At 57.1% G+C, this 19,283-nt stretch overlaps 8 protein-coding genes across 8 annotated transcripts; 4 read left to right on the forward strand and 4 right to left on the reverse strand.

Moving 5' to 3' along the window:
- Positions 1-120: 120 nt before the first annotated feature.
- On the forward strand, positions 121-1,014 carry CH63R_12038 (uncharacterized protein; the record flags this gene model as incomplete). The annotated part of the gene is made up of 1 exon (XM_018307012.1): positions 121-1,014. One exon carries the CDS (start codon positions 121-123, stop codon positions 1,012-1,014), a length of 894 nt encoding a protein of 297 aa, XP_018153853.1.
- Positions 1,015-1,620: 606 nt separating this feature from the next.
- Positions 1,621-2,807, reverse strand: CH63R_12039 (NLP5 protein; the record flags this gene model as incomplete). The annotated part of the gene is made up of 2 exons (XM_018307013.1): positions 1,621-2,482; positions 2,554-2,807. 2 exons carry the CDS (start codon positions 2,805-2,807, stop codon positions 1,621-1,623), a joined length of 1,116 nt encoding a protein of 371 aa, XP_018153854.1.
- Positions 2,808-3,613: 806 nt separating this feature from the next.
- CH63R_12040 (uncharacterized protein) lies at positions 3,614-4,400 on the forward strand (the record flags this gene model as incomplete). Its single annotated transcript, XM_018307014.1, has 3 exons — positions 3,614-3,670; positions 3,746-3,775; positions 3,834-4,400. The coding sequence occupies 3 exons, from the start codon at positions 3,614-3,616 to the stop codon at positions 4,398-4,400; spliced, it is 654 nt and encodes a 217-aa protein (XP_018153855.1).
- Positions 4,401-4,833: 433 nt separating this feature from the next.
- On the reverse strand, positions 4,834-7,060 carry CH63R_12041 (uncharacterized protein; the record flags this gene model as incomplete). The annotated part of the gene is made up of 3 exons (XM_018307015.1): positions 4,834-6,024; positions 6,104-6,649; positions 6,740-7,060. 3 exons carry the CDS (start codon positions 7,058-7,060, stop codon positions 4,834-4,836), a joined length of 2,058 nt encoding a protein of 685 aa, XP_018153856.1.
- A 1,536-nt stretch (positions 7,061-8,596) lies between these two features.
- On the forward strand, positions 8,597-9,442 carry CH63R_12042 (uncharacterized protein; the record flags this gene model as incomplete). The annotated part of the gene is made up of 3 exons (XM_018307016.1): positions 8,597-8,912; positions 8,967-9,067; positions 9,119-9,442. The coding sequence occupies 3 exons, from the start codon at positions 8,597-8,599 to the stop codon at positions 9,440-9,442; spliced, it is 741 nt and encodes a 246-aa protein (XP_018153857.1).
- Positions 9,443-9,657: 215 nt separating this feature from the next.
- CH63R_12043 (Glycosyl hydrolase family 12) lies at positions 9,658-10,643 on the reverse strand (the record flags this gene model as incomplete). Its single annotated transcript, XM_018307017.1, has 3 exons — positions 9,658-9,737; positions 9,815-10,053; positions 10,153-10,643. The coding sequence occupies 3 exons, from the start codon at positions 10,641-10,643 to the stop codon at positions 9,658-9,660; spliced, it is 810 nt and encodes a 269-aa protein (XP_018153858.1).
- A 6,153-nt stretch (positions 10,644-16,796) lies between these two features.
- CH63R_12044 (uncharacterized protein) lies at positions 16,797-17,730 on the forward strand (the record flags this gene model as incomplete). Its single annotated transcript, XM_018307018.1, has 3 exons — positions 16,797-17,231; positions 17,329-17,564; positions 17,640-17,730. The coding sequence occupies 3 exons, from the start codon at positions 16,797-16,799 to the stop codon at positions 17,728-17,730; spliced, it is 762 nt and encodes a 253-aa protein (XP_018153859.1).
- Positions 17,731-18,140: 410 nt separating this feature from the next.
- On the reverse strand, positions 18,141-19,059 carry CH63R_12045 (uncharacterized protein; the record flags this gene model as incomplete). Its single annotated transcript, XM_018307019.1, has 2 exons — positions 18,141-18,642; positions 18,764-19,059. The coding sequence occupies 2 exons, from the start codon at positions 19,057-19,059 to the stop codon at positions 18,141-18,143; spliced, it is 798 nt and encodes a 265-aa protein (XP_018153860.1).
- Positions 19,060-19,283: the final 224 nt, after the last annotated feature.

Below are 19,283 nucleotides of genomic sequence, written 5' to 3' on the forward strand. Positions count from 1 at the left end.
CCTCGTGGTCATCTGCTTCATCTTCGTCTCCCCTTCACCCGGACCGCCAAAACATCCCCTTATCACATTCTACACCACCCCATTCGAGAGACACCGCATACTCGGCCCTCTTCTCTCGCAATGACGTCTTCAGAGTCTAGGCCCCTACATCAGAGTCAGTCAACGGGATGGAGCCACGCGCTGCCACTCGAGCTCAGGACGATGATTTGGCAATTCACCCTGCCGACTCACCAGATGCACCTGTTGAAGGATTCGCGCCCCATTCCCGACCGCGTCGGCCAAACGTTGGAGATTTGCGTTCCGGTACCCGTCGCCTTTCAGGTCTGCAGGGAGTCGCGCCAGGTCGCCGCCAAGCACCTCGACGCGATTCCGAGGACTGACAACCCCGCCGACACGAGAACGGTGTACTGCGACCTTACGACGGACTCTTTGCTGCTGGACATGAGGATGAACTTCGGGCTCTCTCTCTTTCTCGACCAAGTGCCGGCGGCTTGGAAGCCGTTCAAACAGATCCACGTGTGGGAGTGCGATTTCTTCGACTGGCAGCCGAATCCGCGGGACGACGCAGCCGTGTCGCGGGTGACGCGAGAGCTGAAGCGTCTGTTCCAGGCGTTCCCGAACACCCAACGGTTGGTCCCCACGAGGGTTATGGACCCCGACGGCCGCATCCACCTGAACGATCCCGGCTTTCTCTCCTACGCGTTCACGGACAAGCACCTCATGCGGTATGTCCACGTCGGAGGGGCTGGAGAGCCACCCTTCCCGGAGCACGTACTCCATGCGAAGTTCTACAAGAAGTTCTTGTCCATGGAAGCGGAACACGAATTCTGGACAACGCATGTGGCGGGGCTCCCGGGGGGTTATCCCCGGCCACGAGTGCATTCGGCTGTGGCGAGGGTTCAGTGCAAGCACCAACTCCCCCCAAGGAATTATGATTGCTACGAGGAAGGCATCGTGTACGCCAGCGACGATGAGAGGTTTTTCGATAATGACATCCCCGCGAGACAGAGATGAACCCCCCTCCCCTGGCGACGGGCGTTCTTTGTGAGTTTCTGCCGGCTTTCGATGTTACATGCAGAAAGGTAGCGAGGGACCTTTCGTTTTTGTAAACGACGTGCCTCGAAGGCAGTTCTTCTGCGCGATTAGCCGGGCAGTTTTTTTGACAGCCTCGACTCGTTCTGATCGTCGGTCTATTTATCACAGGAATACCCTCGTATATCAGAGCTCCGCCAATCAGTTCCCTCACGTGCCATTTCACGTGGTCAGATGTATATAACCAGACCACATGTTATTCTCTTCACTTTATCTAGAATAACCATCTTTCTCCCCTATTCGCCTATGCCTTACTGTGTGCTCTAACTCGTGACACTATTCTCCCTGTGTCGAAATTCGCCCAACTCTTTTCGACGACAGTCAGGTCGACAAAGGGCGGCGAAATCGTGGCATGGTACCGGAGGTCACGGTCACTCTGGACTGCGGCATCACCAAGACTTGTCTGTGTATCACTGACAGCATGTTACAGAGATTACAATGAAATTATCTATCTTCAGCACTATGCGACACTCTATGACAAGCTGAAATACCGTTCTTGATCTCCAGTTTGATTAAACATTGGCGTCATTATGCCATTCGGACTGGGAATTCAGAATTCTCCGGCAGCTCCGGGTTATCCTCAAATGGCTCCGGCTCTGAAGGATCAGTGGGGTCGGTAGGATCAGTGGGATCGGTGGGATCAGAGCCCGGATCAGTAGGATCAGTGGGATCGGTGGGATCGGTGGGCGGATCGGTGGGGTCGGTGGGATCGGTGGGCTCAGGCTCCGGCTCCGGCAAAGGCGCCGGCTCAGGGGCCACTCCAGGGTCCAGAGGATTCGGTCCGCAATCACCGGCCGGCCCGGGTCCCAGATCGGCATACATGGCCTCGTTGTACGCAGCGTCGATGGTCGCTTGGAAGTTGGCGTCCGAAAAGGGGCAGCGGGCGTGTTCGTATTGGATGCCGTTGAACTGGTCCAGAGCGGCCCTCGGCAGCATGTCCCAACTGACCAGCGGGGGCGTGATGGGCCACTTGGATTCGTCGTCCCAGGGAAACACGTTGACCCCGCCGTTGTAGCCGACGAGGGGGTGAGTGTTGACGGCGCCAATGCCGCCTTCCGAGCTGGTGTATTTGGTCTGCCGGTTCGAGGCCGTGTCGAAGGAATCGCGGCCATTGGAGTAGCTGACGCCGGCGATTTCATATTCGCCGGCTTCGGCGCCGCACTTGTTCGTGTGGAGCCAGACGACGACAGTCAGGTAGTAGTGCCTGTGTGTTTCGGGTTTTTCTTGTACCTTGGGCAGATACCAAGAGTAGAGCACGGCGGTGCGGCCGTTATTGCCTTCGGTGTTGCCGTTCAAGAATCCCACCCTGGAGTAGACTTGACCTCTATCCCAGTGACGACAGTCGCCGCTTTTATCGCCCGTCGGACGAAGTCCAGAGCTGTTGGACCACCTGTGTTAGTCGTAACCCGGCTGGCAGTATGGGGTGGGGGGGGGGGGGGGGGGGTTCGACCGTCCACTTACCCATGGTACCCATCTTTATCGACGGCAGCGTAAGGGAAACAACCGCCCGGAACGTTCAGGTAAGGCTTGAACAGTAATTGGAGTTCGCCGCGCAGTTTGTCCGACGACGGCGCTTGCTGGAAGCGAGCCACGTCATCGTGGTTCTTCCACTTGTTGTCGACCGCGACGTCTTCACCACGCGGGGCGAGGACACCGCCGGATGCGAGGGTGGCCAGGCCGAGGGAAAGGAGCGAAAACAGCGATTGGCGCAACATGGTCGGCGTGTATGAGCGAGTGAACACAGCCGGCAGTAAAAAAGAGTGATCGGAGTGGGATACCGGAGTGAAGGTCCAGAGGGTTGCATTTTGCGGACTGGCCCGTTGCAATATATGCTTTCTGGAAGAGACCGGATGGAAGGCTGGAAGACACCGGATGGAAGTCTGGAAATTAAACCGTTAGGGATCTCGAGTGCTTTGTTGCTAATCTTAGACTATAACCGGCCGCAGCAGTCTCCTCTTACCGCATTTACTCACTATAGGTTATCATAACACTGCCAATTATAGTTTTCGTTGTTTTTTAAGTTGGTGAGTACTATCTTTCCTCGCCATGGCCTCTTTGTTCCATGGTTCTGGGCTCTGGTTATCTGGGTACTGACAGTATGCACGACATCAGCAGTCTCCATTTAATGTATATTAGACTTTCCCGTTCATCCCATTCCACTCAAGAAACGGAAGAGGCCGAAGGCGGGTGTGATATAGACTACGCTCGTCAACTAAGATCGGCATGGTTTGGGGAACTGGGCTGCCCCTGCTCCCGCACGGCATGAGCACGACTCATTTAACCCCTCGATTTTGCGTCGGTTCGACTCTATCTCGCCGTATTTCGATCTGCGACGTATGACATGCCGTCGGCATTTCCGTCCGTCATTAATGACTCGCCCGTCATGTGTATAGGAGCAATATAAGCCTCCGGGAGGCCGGTGATTACTATCCAACTCACACAAGCTAAGTCCTTGTTCAACCGTAATTCCGTTTGATTGTCTCCAAGACACGGACGTTTTTTGTTGTTTTTTCCTTCTATAATGTTTTCACGTTATTCCTCGGCGGCTCTGTTGGCATTTTGCCTGCTTGTCAGCATTGTGAGTTCGGCAAACCCCTGAGTTGGGTTCACACCAACTTGCGAACAATCAAATTGCTGACCACCACACGCTTAGATCAGCGCCGAGCCCGCCGACCCTTTCGCTGTAGGTGGCCTGGGCAAACAATTTCGTTCATGGCTATGCAGTTGACACAAGTTTCAAGGACAACCCGGCCTATTCTGTTCTGTCCGAGACGAACGATGCCGGCGACCGATGGGCGTTCAGCGTCTTCTCCGAGGGCTACCAGGAGCTGAATGAACTGGGCGAAATCATGCCCGTCACCTCCCTCCTGGTCAACAAACAGTCCAAGCGCCTCACGGTCATTAGGGCCATGAACGAACACGACAAGGTGAAGCCGAGGCTGAAGATGCGTCAGATCCTCAAGGAGTGCTGGACCATGACGGGCCTCCAGCCGTCGGAGCTGAAGGTGGTGCTGGGCTACCAGATCCGGAACAAGAACATGCTGGATGCATTGGAGGAATGCCGCGCCGGAATGGGGTTGAGCCCCAACACCCCCTTCGAAGTGTCCAACAAGGAAACAGACTCGGGACGCACAGCTTGTTGGAAGGCGCTTGGAGCGACCATCTTCTCCTCCGCTATCCGGGGCGCCGTCGAAGACTTCAAGATCAAAAAGGACCTCGTTCGGGTCAAGGTGGAATATGACATAGAAAGGGACGGGAAGGGCTGGAACCATGTCTACTACGAGTTCGAACCCATACAAAAAGCCTGAGCCAAGCTTGGAACCTTGAAGACGTGTTATCCTCATCCGACTTCCATAAGCTCAGAGTCTCTCTAATTAACCACTTCTGGGCACCAAACCTACCATGCAACACAACTTGCGCTAGATAACAAAGTCTGTGTCTCTATCTTGTTGGTTTACAACATGTGATGATGGGGGGGCAAAAGTGGACCTACGGTTGCAGTTGTGGCTTATAAGTTAGTTGCTAGCATCATAACCCCAATACGAACAAAGGTACAGAAGAAAGACGTGAGAACCGCTTAAGCTTTCTCATTGGGAAGATGTAGCACACGTGCCAACCTCCCCGAACAGAATATACTTTGTTCGCTACGACCAATATCCCAGTTCGCATGCAAGACTGTCCCCCTCCACCGCGAGATTTGATCAGTAAGGTAATCTCGTCCGTGGCGCGTGCGTCCCGAGATTATTCATGCTTCTGCCGAGACGCCAGGTAAAAAATCATCACCGCCAAGAAGATGGTTAAGAAGCCCATGCCGATACCCGTCCCCCAGGCCGCCTGCGCGTCCGACTTGAGGTAGTCGGCGCCCTTGAACAGGAGGATCCAGCCGTGGTCGAGCCCCTTGCTCAGCTGCGTCCCGGCGCAGTAGCAGCTGTCGAAGAAGCCTATGAGCTCGAAGATGGAGATGAGCAGAAGCCACACCGTGTTGCCGACGAGGAGGAACTGGCCGGCGAGGCGCGCCGTGACCGCCGCCGCCCCGCGCAGCCGCGTCGCGCCGTGCGACGTGAGGAAACCGGTCGTGTTCAGCTCCCCCTGGTACCCGCGCATCGTCGAGTGCGAGAGCCAGGCCGAGACGAGCATCGCGGCGCACGAGGCGGACGCGAGCAGGCCGTAGATGACGTAGCTGCCCGACCGGCACCCCAGCCCCTTGACCACGGTCTCGTAGGACATGTAGATGGCCCAGCCCGTCGTGCCCCATTGCAGAGCGAGCGCCACGGCCGCCGAGAAGGCGGCGTGCCGCCAAAAGGTCGACATCGCAGCGGGAGACATCTCTTCGAGGCTCGGGTACTCGACCAGCTCGTGCCCGGGGGGCGCTTCCGCGCCCAGGAGCTGCTGCCGGCTGCTATCCGTGTCATTATTCGTCGAGGTCGACGCGGAGGCATCGGGAACAGCGGCCGGCGGGCTCCGGGCGGCGTCGCCGTGGTCGCAGTAGTCGGTCACGAGGCCGCAGTCGGCGGAGATCTTGACGCGAGCGTCCCGCGTGTCGTCGGGCTGGGACGAGAGGTTCTCGTGTTCCTTCATCCTGTCGGTCGCGGCCTCGAAGGCCATGTACAGCCGGTCGGCGAAGTTGAGCCAGGTGATGGATCGGGCATAGTTGAAGACGGGGCCCTGCTGCCGCTGGAAGCCGGCGACGTCGAAGATGCGCAGGTTCATTCTGGGCTTGGTGTTGTGCGCGGCCTTCGAGGTCGCCGGCGACACGTTGACGCATCGCGTGTCCGGGTCCGTCAGCAGAGCGCTCTTCCTGTCGCTGACGACTTCGATGCCCGTCTCCTCGTTCCTGATGTTGATGGTTTTGTTCGCGTTGGCGAGGGCTACTCGCATTGTGTCTTCCTTGTCTTGAGTCCCTACCAAGACCCAACCTATGATGACGGGAACCTAGGAAGAGAGTCCACGTTAGTGTTGCTGAGCCAGTACTGCTGATATCGAAACACGGAGGAGGGGAATGTGTGCATACCAGCCATATCCATAGGGATCCGGAGGACAGAACCAAGGCTTCTTCGGTATCGCCGACCTTGGTCTTGAGCGAGCCGATGGCAGTGAGAACCCAAGCAATGGCGGCGACCGACAGCTGCGCGTAGAGAGACAGGGTCGCCCCGCGACGGGTCGACCTCAGGCTCTCCGACGCCGCCCTCCACCACGCCGTGTTCGCGTCCAGCATGACCAGCCGCGCGAGCCAGGCGTGCCTCTGCGAGAGCCGCGTCGGCACCTGCCGGGCCTCCTCGGCGATGACGCGCGCGCTCTTGAGCCGGACCCGCATCTGGGTGAAGCCGTCGCCCTCGCAGCTGCCGGCGAGGTCGCGGAACCGCTTCCGGATCCACCGCTTGTTCAGGATCGTCATCATCAGGGAGAAGGTCATGAGCATCGGGCTCCCGAGGCCGACGCAGACGCTCATGATGTCGGTCTCCGTGCTCCCCGTCTCGTACGGCAGCTGGGCCGTGAGCGCGAGCCACGGGAGCAGGTAGCTCGTGGACCCGGCGGCGAGACGGTTGAAGCTGGTGACCTGTGTTGTGTCGTGTCAGAAAATCAGCCTGCCTTGGCCAGGAGACGAGGCGAGACTCAGGTAGGCGAGTGCGTGGCGTGGTCTGCTTACCATGTTAAGTTTGTCACGGCCGCAGTATTCCTTACATAGCCCGATGCTTATCCCCCAGGCGTTCCCAATGTCCTTGGCAGTCATCGAGCTGTCGAACCGTTTGCCCTGAATGTCCACCACGATTTGGTTTCTGATGTGCGATCGGATATCGTTTGTCTCGCTGCTATTTCCCTCCTCCCACTTGGCCTTCACCCTTCCTGTGCATTGAGAGTACCAACTCGCGTCGTCATCACCGCTAGCAGCCGACGAGAAATTGCTCAAGAGCTCCCCCAGCGTCGCGTCAATGTCTTCCTGTGATTGGTCGCGCCCGTTCAAGTCCATCGCAGTGAAAAGGCCGGTTCACAGCCTGTTTACGATGACGGCCGCGAGAGAGAGAGAGAGAGAGAGAGAAGTAAAAGGTCGCCAAGTGCTATATTGCAACGGTGCTGGTTCCCTGCTTGTCGACATATAGGTGTATAGGTATGTGTGCTTCCGAGCCGGTGGTCAATACCAGCCAGGTGTGTGTCACTCTTATATTTGCGGTTCGTGTTACTCGCCCTTTGGAAACCTCATTTCGGGCTGTAGGCTGAATTTACCTGCGGCTTGACTTCGAAGGCGAGACGAGATGCGTCTATGGCTGAAAGATATGTAGGCAGCCGTCAGACGCCTCCCCCCGAAGAGGCATGAAAACTGCACATTTGCCCCGATCCTGAGGGTGTGGTAGGAGAGTGTGGCGCATTGAGCCTGTTTGGGTAAGCTGAACATCTTCTCTCATCTATTACCTGCCGTGTAACCACATGTCGATGCTCTAATCGTCGTCTAGCAATGATTAAGCGCTGCTGTTCCCCTGCAAAGCCTCAACGAGGCAACACACAAAAAGTGCACAGCCTGATGCGGCCAACGAGGCTCCCAGAGTTCTATTTCGAACCATGTCTTGTTTTCTTGGGAGGCCAACAACGCGTCCAAAAGAGACTCGCGTGCCTGAAAAGACGAAGAAAGTGGTCGTTCACATTCGCATCACCCACTGCTCGGGATGATAGCAGGGCAATGTGAATCGTTGGGCCGCCGGTCAATCAAGTCTGCAACGTGCCGGTTTTCAGCCGTCATCCCACGTTGAAACCCAGCCCTGGCACGATTTCGTCGCTTGTGCACCTCAGGCAGGGACGGCGTCATTTCTCACATCCAGACGCCGCCGAGACTGGATATAGATGATCTCGCAGTATGGGTTTACGTCCTTAAGCACGTAGTCTTTTCCCCGGGCGACGTTGTGCCAAGAGGGGACACATGCTCCTATGTCAAGCAGCAAGATGAACTATACGGGCGAACAAGGTCTTCTCCAGGAAGAAGACGAACTTTCAAGCCCTCTCTGGCTTATGGTTCTCCAAAGCGAGCCACGCAGAAGCCGGCAACGTATATGGACTCGGCCGGGAGTCCTCGGAAGCCTCGGAGGCCGGGTGGAACTGTGGGCGTCGGAAGGTGGAGCCCCTTTTCTTGGGCTAGTCGGCCCTCGACGCGCTCACAAAGCCGAAGGCCGAAGACGCGATCCTCGCCCAGGAGGTTTTGCTCATTGTATCTCCACTTTTCCTTTTCTTTGTCCACAGGCTCTTTTCCCTTTTCTGTGTTCTTCCGTGGTTATTCTCAAAAGTACGCCATTTCCGAGATGATTGTGCATCGGGTCTGACCGGAAAACCCCGTCGGCCCTCTATCCGCGTACATACCGAGGGCCTTGGGAACTGGTCCCCCTTTTTATACCGGCATGTCCTCGTCCAGCCCTTCTGTTAAACTTAATTCCTTCTCGAGGCCTTGGATTCATCCAATCAGCATCAGTCAGATCTCTCTCTCTCTCTCTCTCTGTCTCTGTCTCTCCCTCTCTCTATAATGGCATCCCTGTTCTCACGTGCGAGGTTGGCGACGCTCTCCAAGCTCGCCGCCGGCACCGCGGTCGCGGTCCCCACCGGCTTCTACTTCTGGACGCGGCGGTGTGTCTTCGACGACGGGTTCTCCCCGGCCACGGATCCCGTTTTCCAGCACCCCTTCCTGAAGACGGTGAACCCAAGGGGCAACCCCGTCTTCCACGACTCCTACGTCCGGACCGTCCCGTTCGACGACATCAGGCCGGACCTGCTGGAGGATGCGCTGGACGGCGGATCGAGACTCGTGGAGACGTACTCGGCGGGCGTCTGGGGCAGATATGGTGAGCCCGCGCAGACGTTGAGATGCACATGCGCCCTTTGCTGATCTGCGGTAGGATTCAACGCCCAACGGAAAATCTTGGAGATGGCTCGCAAGAACGAGGCCAACGCAGGTGACCTCTGGGGAAAAGAAGACCTGCTGAGGAGCACATATCAAGTCGGTGGGTTCCCTCGCCCTATCTCCTCTCTTACACACATCGTCGCATAGTACGTGTCTCAACTCACCTCTGCAGGCACAATCCTCGCCGACGACTTCATCGTCGTCGACAAGTCCCCCGGCTCTCTCATGCTCCGCGGCGGCCTCTCCCCGAGAGTCGCTCCGGACGGACCACGCGAGTTGGACACCATCTGCAATCTCACGACGGAGCTCGACCCGCAGACCCGCGTCGCGAGGTTCGCTCTCCAGTCTCTCGTCCTCGACGGGGTGAGCGAGGGCAAGGCTGCGCCGCTGGGGGGCGTTGCCGTGTTCCTGCACCAGCAGTATGCCAAGTTGCTGTTGACCGCCGGCGTGGATCACTGCATCGCGTCATGACGAGGTCCCCCGAGGCCGATGCTGGACCCATCTCCTCTCCCCTCCCCTCGTGCTGTATTAACAATGTGTATTATTACCACTATAGACTATAGAAGTTTCTGAGAGCAATCGCGCTAATAAAAGACTTACCCGTCTAACCGTTCCTCTATGGTATCATGAAGCAACGCATTGCACACTGCACACACGCAAACACACCACACACGCGCGACTCATCCTCAGACGACGTCGGCAATGAACTTGGGCACCACGAACTCGGCGGGGCCGCCGGTGAACGCCTCGGTGCCGAGCTGGTAGACTACATCACACGTCGTCAGCAAGGCGTTCCTTGTGGCCGATGACTTGTAAATCAATGAGAGGGGGGGAACAACTCACCCAGCATGTACTGGTTGTGCTGCGGGAACTGGAACTGGTGGCTCAAAAAGTCGAAGAACTGCTTCACGTCGGCGCTGAAGTGCTGGATCGGGCCGTTGACCGGCAGGAAGCTGTACACCTTCATGGCGCCGCCGTGGTTGTAGCCAAAGTGCACCTCCCACTGGTGGCCGCAGATGTCGACGTGGGCGATGGGCGCCTTGGACTCGCTGATGGGCCATACGCCGCCGAGCTTCGCCAGCCTTTTTGTTTTTGTACGGGTTAGCCAAGCAACAGCAGGTATGGAAACCAAACACCAGCTTGTGTGTGTGTGTGTGTGTGTGTGTGTCGTCCCGACTCACCAGATCATGACCTCGAACTCGCCGCTGCTGTTGGCGTGGTCCTTGTCGGGGTCCGTAAAGATGTCGTAGGCGACGTTGGCGCGCACATCCCACGTGCTGTAGTGCCACTCGGCCTCGGTCGGCAGCGCGCGGATGTCGCTCAGCAGGCGGCGCTCGAACTGGCGCGCGCCGTAGACGTACGACTTGACGTTGTGCTCGCCGCCCTGCCACTCCCAGTCGGTCGACCACGCGATGCCGACGGCCCCGGAGGCGCCGGGCGGGCTGGGCCCGTCGTAGTGGGTGCGCTGGGAGCCCGAGGTGGCGCTCTCGAGGCCCCAGGTGTTGTTGTTGAGCTCGTAGCCGTCGACGGCGTGGTAGGCCCATTTCTTGTCGAGGCTGACGACGTGGTCGCGGGCGGGCGGCATGTTGGAGGGCGGCGGCTGCGCGGGGCGGGGTTGTTGGTCGAGTTCGTGCTGGGACGAGTTGTCCGAGGTCGAGCAGCAGGATCCCATGGGTGGCGAGGCGAAGAGGGTGACGGAGAGAGAGTGTGTGTGTGTGAGAGAGAGAGAGAGAGAGAACGGCTTGTTATCACCGGGTGAGGATAGTGAGAGGGCGAGCGTGAGCTAGTGTATATAGAGTACCAGTCGGAGTTGCTAAGAGATGAGACGAACCGAACCGGCGTCTTACTGTCTGTCTGTGTGTGGGCGGGCAACAAGGTTAAAAGATGGATATGCAAAGAACTGGATACGCAGAACTGGATGCGCAGAACTAAATCTGGATGCAAAGAGGAGCCCAAGACCCAGAGTTTTGAGAGACGAACACCCAGTTCCGGACAACCAAGTAAGAGTCCTTTTTCAGTCGTTCAGGCCTCACGGCAGTGTTGGACCGACGGAGGACTCCACTGCGTGCGTCAGCTCTGGTCCCTACCAAGGCCCCCGTCGGCATTCAGGCCGGTTGGCTGACGTCAATGGGCTGGATGGACCGCGTAGTTCGACGCGACGGGGCGTTGATAATAAGAAAGCAGGGGGCGACGGCGAGGTTGGAAAACAACAACAACAACAAAAAAAGCATCAATATGGAGGTTGGCAAGACCGTTATCAAAACATGTTGGAGTACATACAGTACAATAGGGTTTGACAACAAGAGAGCGCCAGATGAACAAAGAACAGCAGAGCCGCCTTGTTGCGGGCAGGGATGAGCAAGGCCCAGTCTCTTCTTGGCATTAAGTGTCGAATATTGTCGTCGGTAGCCAGGAGCCATGACAACCAAATGCTCATGTGATGAGCATTGTCAACTCGGAATTCCCCTCGGAGGCGACGAGACGTCGCAATTGAATACATAGCATGCCTTTCGTCTCAAGACCTCCAACCTGCGCGGCCGATGCTGATGTCAATGCCATACTGGTGGGTGAACCCCCCTAAAAGAGAGGGAAGCTCTCAATTGGCAGCACATTGGGTTAAGACTTCTAGCCGCGAGGATGTGTGTCAATCGCTCGGCGGAAATGGTGGATTCTCAGGTCGCAACGCTTTGCAGTATCTCGAGTTATGTTGCTAAGGGTTGGGATCCCGGGCGGTGTTGGATGTTGCGGCATGGCCGACAATGAGTCGAGTACTAACTATCTATCCACGGTTGTCTTGGTTGATTCCAGTGCTTCTGGTGCAAGGTCAAATGCTGCGAAGACGACACACCAACACACGAAAGTGTCCTAGACGAGCCGATTCCCCCTCACCTGTCACCACGCCAATGAGAAAGGGTAACGGGGGAGAAGGCACTGGAACATAGCCTCACGGGTGTGCGAGGCTTTTGAACACATCTTGAGTGCATGACTATGGTGGTTGGATTCGGAAATGCACTGTTGATCACTGTCAGTTTGCAGGTGTAATTAATAATCGTGCTCAAAATGTCTCGCACGAGTTACCCTGGAACCACTCCCGCAGTCATCGTATCTATGCTCGCTCATATCCGTTGCCCTGGGTCCATTGCCGACGACGGGGCAGTGAAGAACTGCTGGCCGTGGACAAGGAAACCCTCGCCAGCCATCTGTTCCAGAACACCGGATCCTACGAAATCACTTCCACATGCGATAGTCGAGCGGGCGGGCCGTTACCGAAGGCGGTCTTCGGCACTGCCATGCCGGCCGAGATCGTTGTCAGGCGCCGGCATCGACACCATCGGGCTGAACCGGCAGATTAGCCCCCGTTGAACCCCTTCTGGTCTCTGCCGGCCATGCGTTCCTACATGCACACCGGCATCGTGCTGGTGGTCACGGCCACGAGAAAGAGGCTTCCAGCAGATGCGGTCTCTCCGGCGAGACGGACATCGAAGATCGACCACGAAGACCAACTTCAAGACGTGTGTTTGGGTAATCGGCCTCTTCACATTGAACGATGGTGACAAAAAAATACCTGAGTCTTGTACTAACGCCCGTGAGCTAGCTCTTCTCCGAAACGGTACCATGTGCCCACGGATCGAGAGAGAGAGAGAGAGAGAGAGAGTTTGACAATTGGTAAATCTCGTATAATATCCGAAGACGTCGGTTCTCTGAATAGAGTGTCGGTAAGAGTTGCCCGTTCTACGTGTGATCGAAGCGTCAGTGGGGATCAAGAGAATGTGGAGGGCTTTTAGGCTCTTCTCCTCCCACTCGTTCTGGAAGAGTCGCTGTGGGTTATCCAGGGAGGGGGCATTCCAATATACATTGGGTGCCGCAGATAGCCGTAGAGTTTAATCCACTTGGGGGGGGGGGGGGGGAGCGCGTTGATCGAGGGAAGAAGTCTAGGAGAAAAACAACAAGGTCTCTTGAGGATGGAGGGTCTCCCGCATCCAAGTCATCGTCAGTGTCTCACCATCTCGTTGCTCAGAACCGCCCGCAACCATAGAGACACCGACCCGTCCGTCCGTCCTGGGAAGAGAGACACGAATCCCCAGGGACGGGACCCGATGATGAGGTACGGAAATCTCCGACTCGGCTCGTCTCTTGTGATGCCAAGCCCCCATCGATGTCGAGAGGGGGGGGGGGGGGTCCTTTGGACCGCAGTCTCCAAGATGTACGAGACGCGCCTCCAACGCCAAGGCGCCATGTGGCCGACTCGGCCGCGGCGATTCGTGCACATGCCGCTGGGCCATTCGCAGTTTTTGTGATCTTTCCTCTCCCCCCCCCTTTCATTATGTCGTTTCTCGTTTGCATAGCAAGGGTCAGTCAGGACAAGGCCTTGGCCGAAGCGGTGCCAATGCTCTGGGCGAGACGAGAGCAAACAGAAAGCGACCGGGTGCGGGTGCAACCGAGAGGAGGGGGGGGGGGGGGGCGGATTTGTTTGGATTTAGGTGTGTTAACTACGGTTGGTTTCGAGACGGGGGCTTATCTGGCGGCGTGCCCAGCGACGAGGACATCACCATCACCACCTGGAACATTTGGACTCTTGTGAGAAAGTCTTGGGAGGGGAGGGGGGGAGCAGAGTCGTACGAGCGGGCTGTCGAGCCCGGAACACCAAGCTCAGGGCCGCCAATTGGCCAGTTCTCCTCCGCATTGTGAATCACGGGGCAAGGTGAACCCTCCCAAGAGCCTCGTCTAGCGGGCGGAGGCCCGAGTCAATGGGTCTTGGTATTGAGTGAGTGGGTGAACGTGATGTGGTGGGATTGGGGGCCAATCTCGACGTTCCTTTTTGGGGGGGGGGAGGTGGCCATGTTCGTCATCGGGGCGCGCGATTGTCGAGATCAGCGATTTGACAAGAGAAAACATCGAACGCTTGACGGACGGAACTGATTGACTCGCTTCGCTTCATGGCGGTTTGCTTGGCGAGCCGCCCAGCGGTGATGTGCTACCACCGTCGGCGCCTTTGGAAGTGATCGATCCCTGACCATGGGCAGAGAGAGAGAGAGAGAGAGAGAGAGAGAGGACAGAGAGAGAGAGAAATAGCCGAGCAAAGCAAAGGGCGGAAGACGAAAAAGGCGTCGACGTTCGGCAAAAACAAAAGTCTGGGCATGGGAAATGATCCCATCTTTGGACCTGGACCCTGAAATGATTTACTTCTGGGGGGGTGGTCTGTGACAGTGACAAGCGGCAAAGAAGGGAGGATTTAGGGTCCTTGCTCGGCATCGTCCGAGATTCGAAAACGAACTCGCTTTCCTGCTCCATGTATCTTGTCTCTCGTGGCCGCTGGCATTCTGACAGAGACGACGCCCGTTTGTTGTAAATGTGTACCTGGCCTGGAGAGATAAGGAAGCTGGACCACTCCCGCCCCCCCGTAACGTTGCTGCAAACAGACCAAGGGGCATGTCTCGGTACTTGCTGCACACGGTTGGCCGGCCGGGGGTGGGGAATAAGTCCCTGATGGTCTTTCGAGAGGGTTTGCAAGCGAGGGAGATGAAGGATCAAGAGCGTGAAGACGAGAGAAGGACGGACGATGAGGAACAAGTTTAGAGAAGATGAGACGAAGGGGTAAACTGCCCAGCGACGCCTCCAAAAGTTCCTGCCCAGAGCCTCGACGATCCGGCTCCCGTGAGAGAGAGAATAAGTTACCAAATGGTAATCTCCCCCCTTGTCATGTCTTTTCGTGTCCCATTGTGTCGCCCACACCCACACCCACACCCACCCCCGGACATCGCACATACGCACGCACGCACACCCAAGACTCAACTACACTCACTCGAGGACGACGCAGAAGGGATCTGCCAATTGTCGACGACGCAACGGAAACACAACGGAAATGAATCATCTGGGACAACCGGGGGGGGGGGGGGGGGGGGGGGACCAATGCTGAGGTATGCCGAGTCCAGGAGTCTAGGCAGGGCGCAATGCCGAATGGCATGGCATTCAGAAACCCCGGCGAGACAGGAGAATGCCATGTCCCCTTGGCCCGCAAACCATCGAAACTCAAGACTCTCTCTCTCTCTCGCTCTCTAGAACGTGGTGCAGCTGGCAGCAAATAACAGTTGCTTCTGCCGCCACCGAGACGGCACCGCCATCCGAGGGAATGCTGCTGCTTCGCCCCCCCAAGAACGCTCTAGCAACCGCCCAGAGGGCTGGGCCAGCGCAGCGCACCTCAGTGCAGTGCAGTGCAGCGCGGCGTTCTCTCTGTTCACCGAAAAGTCTTGGGGGAAAAGTCTGTTCTTGTGACACAGGCAATGCAATGGCTTATTGGGGCGGCACGCCGCAGTCCCCTTGGCGGGGGGGTTTGGCAGCACTGTTGTGTCCCCTGTCCCAAGCGTATCCGTCTGCATCCATTCCTTTTTCTACGAATGCCTCTCACTCTCAAGTATGCAGGCCAAACGACATGATGTCCTTCCTGCCCGGCCTTGTCTGTTGTGCTGCTCGGCATGCGTTGGCAATGTGGCAGTGTGTTTGCAACGAAGACCGCGATGCCACCTGAGCCCTGTCTCCTCTCTCCTCTCTCCTCTCTCCTCCCTCCCTCCCTTCCTGAAAGGCGCCCAAGAGGCATGCTGCATGCCCTGACACCGATTGTCGTCCTCCGACATGTTGCTCGCCGCCGTTCCATCATTCGCTTGAGGGGGGAGGTTCTTGGCCTTGGCTAGCCGTGAACCCAAAGTCCCTCTCTCCCCCCCCCAAGACTCCCAAGCCCGCCAAGAATAACACAGACAAACCGTACCGCTGCGCTGCCCCCCCCTTCCCCTACAAGCCTAGGCGGGCCAAGGTTGTCTCTGTGGCCCATTTTGGAGTCAGTGAGCTGATAGCGCCTCTTGGCAAGCAGCGTTTGAGACCTCTTTCTCTCTCACTCGCTCACTCACTCGCTCACTCACTTACTCATTCACTTGGTCTCTTTCTCGTAGTGTAGGTAGGATGAGAAATGCCCAGACTTTTGTACCTCTCACACAGTCTCTGTTGTGCGCTCGTGCCCAGGCTTTGCCCAGAGGCTTGCCCAGATGCCCAGTGTACAATTACAGCTGGGCCTCTTTTTTTTTTCTTCCTCTTCCCTTTTCTCCTGGTCCGCCCCATCACCCACCCGCCGCCATTCCATCCCTCCTGCACCTTTTTCCCTTCTCTCCTTGTTTGAGTTTTTATTTTATTTTAGTTTTCTAATTCCTTCTCGGTTTTTCTTGGGAAACGGGAGAAATGGTCAGGCGCAATCAGAGCTCCATGCTCGGCGTCTCTGGGCTTCCCTCACGACTTGCTCTCGCTCCCGCTTTCACTCTTGACGCACATCCGGCTGGTTTCCCCTAAAAGGTCGCCCAAGTTCGCGCCCGGAACGTCATGGGGGCTTCTGCACTCTGACCGAGCCCATCTCACACCCCCCACCAACACTGAACAATTCTGCACCGCACCACACACCACACAGTACCATACCACACACTTACACACATCCTGGCCTTTTGTGGTTTTCTTCTGGACCGTTTTTATTTATTTATTTACTTCCAAGCTACCCTGGACATCCCCCATATATTAAAGCCTTCCCGCTGCCTGGGGACCTGGACCTCCGTTAATAAGCGGCAGCTGGTGTTGATGTGTTGTGGAGAAACACTAGTTTTCTGTCAAAGATAATCGATCTTGGAAAGGCAGCCTGGAAGAAGCAAAAGAACAGGTTTAACAGAGAGAAAGGATAAGAGGGGGAGAAAAAAAACAAGTTGAGAAGAGGGAGGATTTCACACACACACACACACACACACAAACACACACACTTTACATCGTCGACGCCGCCACCGACGCCGCCGCCATGTCCCTCCACAACGGCGCATACAGCCATCAGGGCTACTCAGCGCCGCCTTACAGCCAGGGATATCACCACCCGCCGGGGGGCCAGATGTACGCCCAAGGCCACAGCAACACGCAAATCTACTACACGCCCGACAGCAACAACGCCGACGACGCCGCGTCTTCGTCGGCGTCGTCGGCGCGGCACTGGTACGGCCAGCCCGGCCGGCCCCGCAGCGAATGCTCGCCGGCCGTTACGGCGGACGACACCTTCGCCCGCAAGAGGCGGCGCCTCACCTACATGTACTACGTCCTGCGGCAGATCGCCATCATCGTGCCGCTGGTCGTCATGTTCCTCAACATCAACATCTACGTCTCGCGCCGCGGCAAGTACCTCAACGACTCGACGAGCCCGGCCGACCCCATCTTTTACACCATGTGGCTGACCGTCCCCATTGTAAGTGCATGATGAGAGGAAGGATGGATGCGTCTATCTGTATGCATGTGGCGTATGATGAAGTGGTTGCTGACAGAATACCCACCCCCCCTGCCAGTCTTTCTTGATGTTGATATGGTCCCTCACGGCCGTGATATGGCGCAAGAGGGAGCCGTACCGCGGCGGCATCCCGAAGCATGTCCATTTCGGCATGGAGCTGTGCTTCGCCATGGGGACGACCATCTGCTGGGTCCTCCTCGTCATCCAGATCGAGTCCAAGAAGTCCAACGGCTACTACGCATACCCGTACATCCAGTACGAGGCGGCCCTGGCATTCCTGCTGGGCCTCATCATGTGCGTTCTCATCTCATTTCATTTCATTTCTCTGTCTCTCTTCCTCTCAAAAACAAAAGACTAACGGTTTCACAGGATGTCCGAGTTTGGGCTTATCGCCCGCGCGTGGTTCGAGTTCAGCCACGACAGGACCCGGTACAATAACGAGGCCATGGTGCAGGTGTAACTCGCCGGCGCTCAACCCTTATTCCCTTGCAATTTTCTTCTTCCATGGTGAAGACTGTACCAAGAAATACCCCGTAATACGGAGCCATTCGGCACGGCGTTGAAAGGACTGGAGTTTGGAAAGGGGAAGAGAGCGGAGGGGGGGGCCGTGGTTTTTGAGGGATATACAACATCGGCGGCTCTCCCCCCTCCCCTCCCCACGCTCCCCTTGTTGATTTTCAAAAAAAGACAAAAAACACCCCGGCATGGCATGAGAGATACCCATACGCAAAAGATACCATTAATCAAGAAATACTGAAATGTTCCGTATAGACACACGCCTCGCTCCCCGTTCATGTGCTCGCTCTCTCGTCCGTCCATCCGCCGCCGACACTGTACCGACTGTGCAATTGCTCCCCCCCCCCCAAATCCTTACCGGACCTGTACCTGTCGTCGTGTGCGCTTGCGATACAGCATCGCCCACGAGATGAGCAGCGACGCCGCCAATACGATTACCGCGATGAAGCCCGACACGGCAACGGACCCCAGCGTCCCGAGCCTCCCCATGTGCGGCGGCGGCAGTAGGACGAACGGCTCGGGCGTATCGGTCTGCATGCTCACTCTGGTGAGATAGATGTTGCTGGTCAAGTCCGCGCAGGAGGGCAGGCCGCACCACACCGTCGTGGACTCCTCGGCGACGGTGGTCGTCTGTGTGACGACTTCCAATATCCTCGAATTGTGCAGGACGTTCCGCTCTATGACCTCCCTCGACGTGATGGCTGCCTGGGAGAGGGTGACGGCGTAGCCGCGCAATAGCTTCCCCGACGTCACGGGGTACGCTTCCATCGTCCCGCCCATGTTGAAGACCCTATCAGACAAGGCGAAGAAGCTGCAGCCGGTCGCAATGACTCCTTCGCAAACCCAGGGGATCGTGCTGGGAAGGATTAGTTGCGTGAGGGAGTAGTGTGAGTGCGACTGCATAGGTCGCGAGCTCAACTGTTTTGTAAGAAGGGGCGGGGGGTAGGGAGGGAGGGAGGGAGGGAGAAAAGACTCACTCGGGACAGCAGAACAGGTTGATATAGTTTGTTGCGATTATGGTCGTGACGGGGAGGTTGGGATTGGCCGGGAATGCGCTGCCCGTCGGGGTGAAGGACGACTCGCTGCCGCTGCTCATACGGAGACATGCCACGGTGTAGCCCGTGGGACACCCGGTTGAGGAAGTCGCGTAGACATCGCCGCAGATGCGTTTGGCGTCGGCATCGAACTTGTCCAATGGGTAGCGGCAGTTCAGCGACGGCGTGACGCGCGGGAGGGAGGCTGCCGAGGTCGAGGTTGTCGTCGGCGCGTTCATGTCGAGACTGCTGCGTCTTCCGGTCGGAGCAACCACGAACACCGCCACCAAAGACGGCGGCTTCGAAGCGTATGGGATATCAGTAGTTCCGCTGAGAGGATATGGAGACGGGAATGAGGCACAGTTGAAAGCGAGACGGGAATGGGGTTGAGAGGATTATATGCAGCAGATCCATATTCGGCTTCGCACCACCACTGTCCAGGGGACTGCTATCATGAGACCAA

Source organism: Colletotrichum higginsianum, chromosome 8 (genome assembly GCF_001672515.1).
Source record: "Colletotrichum higginsianum IMI 349063 chromosome 8, whole genome shotgun sequence".
Lineage (NCBI taxonomy): Eukaryota > Fungi > Ascomycota > Sordariomycetes > Glomerellales > Glomerellaceae > Colletotrichum > Colletotrichum higginsianum.